Source organism: Falco peregrinus, unplaced genomic scaffold (genome assembly GCF_023634155.1).
Source record: "Falco peregrinus isolate bFalPer1 unplaced genomic scaffold, bFalPer1.pri scaffold_19, whole genome shotgun sequence".
Classification (NCBI taxonomy): Eukaryota; Metazoa; Chordata; class Aves; order Falconiformes; family Falconidae; genus Falco; species Falco peregrinus.
In genome coordinates, this window is record NW_026599591.1 from 275,524 (window position 1) to 285,521 (window position 9,998).

Genomic DNA, 9,998 nt, shown 5'->3' on the forward strand with positions numbered 1-9,998 from the left:
AAGAAGGAGAAGCTGCTGCTGCTGCTACTGCTGCTGAGCAAGTCCCTGGGGGAGGCCAGGCTGTGATCCAGCCCTCCTGTGGCTATCCTGCTGGTGGCAGGGCAGCCAGAGAGCAGCTCTGCAGAGAAGGACCTTTGGGTGCCAGAGGACAAGCAGCTGAGCATGAGACATTGATGCACCCTCATGGCAAATGCCAACAGCTGTGGGGACTGCATTAGGAAAAGCATCGCTGGCCGATGGAGGGAGGTGACCCTTCCCCTCCTCTCAGCACTGCTGCGATGGAGAGACGGGACGCTGCTTTATGCAAGCAAATATCGATTTATTGCACACAGTCATTGGTTTATATATGTTATCAGAGGCCACGTGCTTTAAACTGATTGGTTCTTTAAGCTAAGCATTACATACTAGGCAATCCCTAATTGGTTAACAACAAACAAAGGACACTTTAAGTAAGTGTTTACAGTCATCAGTTAGCAGCAACTTGTTACTTCTGGTCACCATCTTTCCTCATCTCCTTGTCTTTTCTCTGCATGACTCAACAGTCAGCACTCTGTGGGTTGTTATCTATTCACCCTCCTTGTCCCCCCAGGGTTTGTGGCCTACAAGCTGAGGGACATTCCTTTCAGCTAACTGATTGTTACTTATGGTCCTGATTTCCAGGCCCCGTCCTGCAAACACTACTAAGGCCACATCTGGAGTCCTGTGTCTAGGGCTGGGCTTCCCAGGGCAAAAAAGCTGTTGACCTACTAAAGCAAGTTCTGCAAAGGGCCACCAAGCTGCTTGAAGGGACTGGAACATCTTTCCCAGGAAGAAAGGGTGAGAGATCTGCAACTGTTTAGTCAGGAGAAGAAAAAAAAGCCTTGTGAGGTTCTTATGAATGTATACAGAGTTCCATCTGAACCCAAGAAAACACTTTTTGACTCAGGATGATCAACCACTGGAAGAGTTGCCAAGAGAGTCTGTGGAATGTCCATCCCTGGAGATACTCCAAACCCATATAGCCAAGGCCTTGAACAACCTGCTTGAGCTGACTGTGCCTCGGCTAGCACATTTCACTGGATGATCTCGAGAGGTCGCTTCTAATGTCAACGTTTCTGTAATTCTGTGAGTATCAAGAGGAAAAGTAGACAGAAAAAATGAACAACACATACCCTTTGAGCACAAAGATGTTGGGGTCCCTGAAGAGGACCCAATCTGGAGAAGGGCAAAAGTGTGAGGAGAAAGGAGCAGCAGAGATGTTCTGTACCATCAACCCCCTCTTTGCTATCCCCCTAGTGCCTCCATGGCTGTGGGTGTGTAGATGAATTGGGAACAATGGTGTAATTTGGCCCTGGGAGAAACTGTGAGGGGCGTCATCATTAATGTTTTGGTCCTTGTTTCTCACAATCAAAATCTGGTTGAATTAGCAATAAATTAAATTGATCTTTGGAAAGACAACACACCATTGGCTATGACAGTGATCGGTTAATAATCTCTCCGTCTTTATCTTGACCAATGAGCGTTGTTGGTTTATTTTCTCCTTTGTCTTGTGGAGTCAGGGGAGTGGATGAACAGCGGGGGACTGACTGGCCACTGCCTAAGCTTAACCCACCACAGGACCATATCAGGACTGCTATGCCCAGAATGGGGCTCTCTAACAAAAGAAAGACCCTGACAGACTGGAGCAAGTCCTGCAGATGCCAGAAGAATGGTTGGGGCATTGAGCACATTATGGACAAGGACACTCAAAGTTGGGATTTTATCTGAGAAATTGTTAAGACTGAGAAACTGGAGTACTGGACCCAGGCCATCTGATGGGACCTCACTCAATGGCCTGTTTAAACATTTCTAAACACACAGCCATGAGCACATGATGTGGCTGAAGGTGTCTGACCACACCATTGGCTGAGAGACCAACTGTAGCAAGAGCTATGGGACATGTGTGGAACAAGTGCCAGCAGGAAACTCCCTCCCATTATATTTCAAAATGACAATGGAGTTTGATGTCACTAAGCCACAGAGGATGACAGAGGTGATGATGAAGCAAAGGTCCCTTTTTGGGGCTACGATGTATGACCGCAAATGGAAATGAGCAGTGTTTGGGACTTGTTGAGGAAAATTTCCCTGCTACATCTTCCCCAAGGTGTCCAAGGTACATGGCACAGACCAGGCTCTTCAGTCCTGCTCCTTTGGTGCCTTGCTTCATTCACCATGACCCCTGGGTCTGCACCAGGACCACCCTGCCCTGTGCCTCCACCCTGCACACTCACACAGCTGAGCTCTACACTGGTGTTTCCCTCTCCCAGGCCCTTCCCAGCCCAGCCCCCCCACAGCTCTGCCCCCCTCCCCTGCCCTCTCCCCAGCCCAGGCAGACACAGCAGCCCACGCTGGGCTGGCCCCATGCAATTGCCCACCCAAAGGGGGCTGCAGAGCTCTGGGCACTCACCCCAAAGACTCTTGCAAGGGCACAGCAGATGCTGGTGATCAGAGAGGGGTCTCATCCTGCCAGTCAGCCCCAGGGCTGGCACCAGCCATGGCATGAGGGGACAGAGGCCAGTGTCTCCCTCTGTCTGCTGCTCTTCTCTCACAGGGACCCTGATTGCCCACTCCCGGCAGCCCCTCTGGGCCAGTCCCTGTCCCCAGCACCAGGCTGCTGGCCTGGGGGCTCCCCAGGCACCTCCTGCTGCACCAGGGACACAGATTACAGTGATGATGATGAGGCCGTTGGCCATGAGGGCAGCCAGGTAGATGCCCAGCAAGAGCCAGAAGTGCAAGAGCTGCAGCTCCTGTGTGTCTGACAATGCCAGGAGGAGGACCTGGGTGACAGAGCTGCTTTTGGGCGTCTGCTGCCTCTGGGCCTGGGGACTCTCCATGAAGGAATATATAATGAGATGTTAGGCAAGCCTTCTCTGATGAAAACCTAACACCTTTCTCAGAGAAAGCCCACTGAAACGGCCTCCCCGCTTTTTGGAGGACCTTTGGCAGGTCCATCTCAAGAATTGGTTCTGACTGAGGGAGTACAGGAAGCAGGGGGCTCTGCTGTGGGCTCTGGAGGAGTCAGTCCTGCCCTATTACAACAGGTAATAGGAACATGGGGTGACGGAAGATTAAATCCACTCAGGGCATCAAAGGGCTTTTCAGCATTGTCACCTCCAATTCACCCCACTACAGAGCGGAGTTGAGGGGATTTTTCTCTGTGTATTTTGTTCTGGTTGCCCCACCACAGCTGAGGAGTGGTTTTGGCACTGTCATTTCTGCTGCACTCCAGGTGCCATCAGGTGGATCCTGAGAGGCAAAGAGACAGTCCCTTTGTGCAGACTGAGGACAGCCATCTGTCCACCCGCCCTGGTCTCAGCTTCCCTGTGCTGGCAGCTCCTTGACCTGCAGGACTATCACCCCAGATGTTTCACAGAGAAGGAACTGGTCACTGCTGAGAGTAGAAGCATCCAGTTTCCAAGTACAGATCTCAAGTGCACAAGAGATTTCAGAGAGGAATTGGAAATTCCTTGTGAAAAAATGGGCAGCTTATTGCTTCTGAGACACACCTGACTGCATCATCTTCTTCAGTGCGCCCTTCAGCTCCTGGTTCCTCATGCTGTAGATGAGGGGGTTAACTGCTGGAGGAAGCACTGCGTACAGAACTGTCACAACCAGGTCCAGGGATGTGGAGGAGATGGAGGGGGGCTTTAGGTAGGCAAACATGCCAGTGCTGACAAAGAGGGAGACCACGGCCAAGTGAGGAAGGCACGTGGAAAAGGCTTTGTGCCGTCCCTGCTCAGAGGGGATCCTCAGCACAGCCCTGAAGATCTGCACATAGGACAGCAGAACGGAAACAAAACAACCAAAGCCTAGAAATGTACCAAGCACAAGAAGCCATATTTCCCTGAGGTAGGCCCGTGAGCAGGAGAGCTTGACGATCTGTGGGATTTCACAAAAGAACTGTCCCACAGCATTGCCTTGGCAGAGCGGCAGTGACAGTGTATTGGCCGTGTGCAGCGCAGCATTGAGAAACCCAGTGCCCCAGGCAGCTGCTGCCATGTGGACACAAGCTCTGCTGCCCAGCAGGGTCCCGTAGTGCAGGGGTTGGCAGATGGCCACGTAGCGGTCATACGCCATGACGGTGAGGAGGGAATACTCTGCTGAAACGAAAAAGACAATCAGAAACACCTGTGTAGCACATCCTGCATAGGAGATGTCCCTGGTATCCCAGAGGGAGTTTGCCATGGCTTTGGGGAGAGTGGTGGAGATGGAGCCCAGGTCAAGAAGGGACAGGTTGAGGAGGAAGAAGTACATGGGGGTGTGAAGGATTTGGTAACAGGCTACGATGGGGATGATGAGGCCATTGGCCATGAAGGCAGCCAGGTAGATGCCCAGGAAGAGCCAGAAGGTCAAGCGCTGCAGCTCCCGTGTGTCTGCCAATGCCAGGAGGAGGAAGTGGGTGATGGAGCTGCTGTTGGACATCTGCTGCCTCTGGGCATGGGGAGCTGTCACAGGAAAAAAAGGCAGTGACAAGTCAAGGGAGACTTCTCTAAGCAAAATCAACACCATTTCCCCAGACCATCCCCTGTCATACACAGACATCCTTTACTCTTCGTAGCAGACCTTTCTTCAGTTGTGTGGCTGGAGGCCTGCTTGGTGCTGGTCCTGTGGGCGATGAAGAGCAGGGCATCTGCCCTCGGGCTCTTTATCAGTCAGCCCCACTCCGCAGAAGGGGGTGGGGGGGGCAGGGACCAGTCCTGATGTCAACTTTGTCATGTGAAAGCAGTGCCAGAGTAGAAATGCCTGTCAGCATCTGCACTGCCAGAGCTACAGAATGGGAATGGTGAAGACACTTTGAGAATATTCAATTCTTGTTTAAAATCTCTACCCTCTCTCCTTTTGGTGAGTATTCTTGGATGTCAGAAACTCTCAGCATTTCTGCTGCCATCAGGTGGAACACAGTTGTTATAGATTTGCTAATAAGTTAAGTTTGATTGACTATTTGATTGATTTGATTTTATAAAATTATTTTATAGAATAGAAATATAGAAGCATAAGAAATATATTTTAATGAAACTTATAGTTGCACAGTAAAAGCTGCTATGAGATCCTCTGTACATCCCGTACCACAGCTAGAAGAATGGGCTAGTATCAGTGTTTAAAACTTAGGTAATAAATTTAGGGTTTGAAAGGTTTCTTTGTAGTTAACTAGTCTTCCGTATGTAGAAAGTGTATTGAAATGTCAGAATATAGGATTAATGGGAACTGGGGAGAGTCAACTGGAACAGCTTGTGGTTACCTGCCAAGAAACCGTGAACTTTAGTAAAAGGTAATTCCGGCAGGGGGAGATAGCGACCACCGACTCATACACCACCTACCCAAATCGCACCCCAGATCCATTTCTAGACCTTTCTAAGCTCTACTGCGCAGAATCAGATATAGGAGGAGAGTATGTTATATGACTTTCGGGAAATAATATGGTTATGCATGATTACTTAATGAATATGTATGAATAAGTTCTATATATGGTGTCTGATTTTGAACGTTGGTGTGCATTGATCGTGAGAGGACTCCCTCACGCACCCGTAAAGAAGTGTCTGCTTATCTGCATCACATTGGTGTCAATAAGTTCTTCATTCCGAGATTTCGGTAACACAGAGAGGTCTGTGAGGCAAGAGGATTGCCTGTGGGTGAGTGCCCAGTGCAGGGAGGTGGTCTGTCCATCTGGTTCCCAGTGTCTCTGGGCTTGCACCTTCCTGAGGTGGGGGGTGACCACACTGCCATGTCACCCTGAAAATCCACCAGGCACCGCTGAGAGCAGCCTGACCCACCACAGACCCCTCACCATTTCTTGAGGTCTCAGCACCCCACTTGCAGCCAAGGACACACAGGGCTCATTTCACCCACCCAACAGCATTTTCCCTGTCACAGCATCCCTGCAATTCTCTGTGAGGCTTTCAGATCATAAAGGGTGCGAGGGGACAGGTTTGCATTCTGGAGGGCAACTCACTGCTTGGAAGCAGATTTCAAGTATATAGGCAAGAGTCACCAATATAACATCTGATTCAGAGAAAAAAAAAGCTCAATGCCCATCCCCACAGAGGGCATTGCCCACAGCCCCCCAGGTGGCAGGAAAGCTGGGACACTTGTTCCCATGGACACAGCTGCAGGAATGGACCCACAAGATCAGTGTGTGACTCTGCAGCTGAAACACCCATCCCCAGAGAGCCTGACAGCAAGAGCAAGAGAACAGTAACAAATAACAGAGACAATGGAGAAAGGAGGCAAAACAGAGTGAGGGTGCCGCTGAGAGAGGTCAGGGCGAGCGTGCCAGGCACTGAGGGCAGCGCTGCCCTTGCCCAGCTCTGCTCGCCACCTCCCACACACCAACATTTCTGGGCAGCTGCTCTCAGCCCCTGTGCTCTGCAGAGGGGCCGGGGCACGTGGCTGGAGAGCTGCCCCGCGACTCTGCTGGAGCTCTGGCTGCAGAGGGGGTGGCTCATTCCTTGGGACCCCCAGCCCTGAGGGCAGAGGCTTTGCTGGGGGGAGAGCAGGCCAGGGGGATGCCTCAGAGGAAGGGCTCCTTTAGTCCCTGACATTATCCCAGCTGCACAGGGTTTCCCTCCTGGGAGGTGTTTCCCTGTGCCAGGTCTTTCCCTGTCGGTGCTCGCAGACCCCATCCCAGCCTCTGTGCACTGGCCCCACACAAACCTGCCTGTCTGCAGGGCACTGGCTGGGCACAGAGTCCTGTCTGCAGAGGGAAAGTGCAGCTCTAAACGACCCTGATGGCTCCAGCGAAGATGCTGCTGCTCCTGTTCATAGACAGAGGAGTGGCTGAGGGCACTTCAGAAGCTCCTTATCACTCACAGTTCCAGCTAGGAGTCTCAGGGACTTCTTCCAACTAGAGATCTCCTTTTCCATCTCTCCCTTCCCGCTCCTGCCCCCAAGAGCAGGAATCCGAGAACAAAGACTGAGGAGAGCCGTGTATTATGATAGCAAACTCTGCCCTGACCTTCCTCTTGAAATTAGTCTTCCAGACATGTCCTTAGGGTAAACTAGACCTGAGAGCAGCCCTGAACCATGCAGCATCCAGGCAAAAGGAAAGGAATCCTTCCCTACTGGGTGTCATTCGGTTTCACCACTGAGCTGTGGGAAGCTCCCCGGCAGGCTGAGAGGTGCCCCTGGCAGGCGGCAGAGCCCCTGCCCCAGCACACAGCCCCCGGGGCTGCAGGGACCCTGCTGGCAAGGACAGCCCTGGGCACCCCTGCCTGCACAGCCACCTTCACAGCCCTGCAGCCGGCCCTGGCACAAGGCAGCCCACATGCCCTGGCCCTCCCACGCTGCAGCAGGGAAGCCCTGCTCTGCAGCACACTGGCCTCCTCCACAGCAAAAGGCTCCCACACGGTCCCACAGGCTGGGGGTGCCCCAGCTGCTGCAGAACCCGGCTAGGAACTGCAGAGGCATGGCCCTGCAGCCACAGACTCACCGGGTCAGGGGCTGTGCAGATTTCTCCAACAGTGAGCTCGGAGCAGCCTCCCACCAAGGTCTGCTTTTGAGCTCTCCCTGCCTCCCTTCTCTGCCCCTCTGGGCTCCTCCAGGTGCCCCTGGGGCTGCATGGGAACCTGCTGGGGAACAGCCGGATGCAATCACTGATGCTCCCTGCCTCAGCTGGGCAGAGACACTTCTGTCCAGCAGTGGCATTTCTCTGAGGAGAAAAACTTTTGTGCATCAGTATCAACTTTTGTTAACCCATTATGAGACAGGATAACAGGAAGACTGCAGCAAAGGATCTAAGTGCTCCTAAACAGCGTCTGTGTATGTGTGTGTCTGGTGGTTCTACAGGCAGGGGCGGGGAGGATGTCTTCAGTGCTTCAGTAAGCATTGCAGAGTCAATTGAAGCACCTCACTGCATAGTCCTAGGGGTACAAAGACTCAGCTCTCCTTTGCCCAGGCCAGGTCTCTGCTCTGAAGCAAAGCCTTTGCACCCACGGGCTCGGGGACACTTGGTTCCAGGTTTCCTCATGGCAGAGCTGGGCTGGTGCCACAGCTGGGGGGCTTCAGCCCAGATGGTCAGCAGTGCCCTCAGCCAGGGGCCCACGCAGAGGCAACTGTTGCCAGTGCTGTTGCAGACAGAGCTGTGACACTGAGGAAACCAAGTGCCAAGGTAGGTGGCAGAGCTCAGCACAGCTGCTCTGCAAGGACAGCAGCCTCCACCAGTTCCAACATTCAAAATGGAGTTTATACTTGTGAGACAATTTCAGCGAATCCTAAGGAGTGTTCACTCCTTCAGCACAAGCCACTGCCTGCCAGTGTGTGACCTGGCACCTGAACTCTGCTGCTCTCCTGCCTCACTCCCCATAGGAGATGAGACTCCAACATTTCTTTGCTTCTAGAACCAAGGTGGACACAAATGATGCAGGATTTTAGATCCAGTTGAGCATCACAGCTGTTGGCCCATCTGGCAGCTGTGCTAGAACGCTGATGCAAAGAATCTGCAGACACCTAAAGGAACATTGTTACTGTATTGTCCTGTGACTGTCAGCAGGTGGTTACTTGACCACTGGCTTGCAGGATCCCACCAAGCCTCTGTCTTGATGGGATCCAAGCCTCTGTCTCACTGCTCCCCTCCTTCTTCACTCGCCTTGATGTCTATAGGGTTGTTCTCTCACATAATTCTCACTCCTCTCCCTTTGTGTTTTGTCCTTTTTGCCTTAGGTTATTACAGACATACCACTAGAATTGCTTATTGGATCAGGTTTGGGTAGTGTCTGGTCCATTTTGGAGTCAAATGAAAGTGGATTTATTGCCATGGAGTCAGCTCTTGATCTCTTCTCACCTTTGCCAGACCTACAAACACCGTGACCACCACAAACCCTTGCCATGTAAACCCACGGGATCTCTAAATTCCCCAATAGGATGTGAGGTTATTGATCCTAAGGCTTCCTCACGCTGGTTAAATAAGACTTTTTCCCATTCCTCTCCCTGATTTAGGTTATTTCACAGCAGAGTTACCCTGAACCGCACCTGTGTCCCCAGGGCCAAGCTCAGACATGTAACAAAAAAAAATAATAATGGGTACCAAGTGTCCAAGGTCCGAGGAAAGCAAAATGTTTTACTGCAGAGCATGCTGGCGTGGGGGACAGAGGTCACTGTGGTGGTGAAATGAGATGTCCCTAATGAGAGCAAACCATGCTGTCCTTGGGGCCAGAGAGATGCAGGCGTGGACTGTGCAGTGCTGGCAGGAGAGGGCATTGCTGCTGTGATGTCTCTGCATCACCAGCGGAGTTGTGGTTCAGCTGTAGTTGATGCCCAGGAAGGACAAGGTCCTTTTGATTGACAATTGTCAATTGACAATTGTCAATTGTCAATTGACATTGTCCTTGACAATGGACATCCCATGATCTAGGAACCCTTTGAAAATCATTGGTCTGTTTCTCTATTGCCTCACCACAGCGATGACTTTCAACAGTGCTGGCTAACTGGGGAGGTCCATGAAGACTGAAGGTTAGTCAAGTGGTGCCCACCTACAAGACAGGCAGCAAGGAGGATAACTAGAGGCCTGTCAACCTGATGTTAGTGCCAGGGAAGGTTGTGGAGCTGATCGTCCTGAGCACCATCAAGGAGCAGGTGCCGGAAAACCAGGAGGTCATGCCCAGCCAGCATTGGTTTATGGAAAGCAGGTCCTGCTTGATGAATCCGATCTCCTTCTGTGACAAGGTTGTTACCGAAATCTCGGAATGAAGAACTTATTGACACCAATGTGATGCAGATAAGCAGACACTTCTTTATTAACGGCCGGGTGCGTGAGTCTTCTCACGATCAACGCACACCAGCTTTCAAAATCAGACACCATATATAGAACTTATTCATACATATTCATTAAGTAATCATGCATAACCATGATATTTCCCGAAAGTCATATAACATACTCTCCTCCCATATCCGATTCTGCGCAGTAAAGGTTAGAAAGGTCCAGAAATGGGTCTGGGGTACAATTTGGGTAGGTGGTGTATGAGTCGGTGGTCGCGATCTCCCCCTGC

At 51.6% G+C, this 9,998-nt stretch overlaps 1 protein-coding gene across 1 annotated transcript; it reads right to left on the reverse strand.

The window, feature by feature from the left end:
• Window positions 1–3,504: 3,504 nt before the first annotated feature.
• Window positions 3,505–4,440, reverse strand: LOC129783293 (olfactory receptor 14C36-like). The gene has a single exon (XM_055793294.1). The coding sequence runs from the start codon at window positions 4,438–4,440 to the stop codon at window positions 3,505–3,507; it is 936 nt and encodes a 311-aa protein (XP_055649269.1).
• Window positions 4,441–9,998: the final 5,558 nt, after the last annotated feature.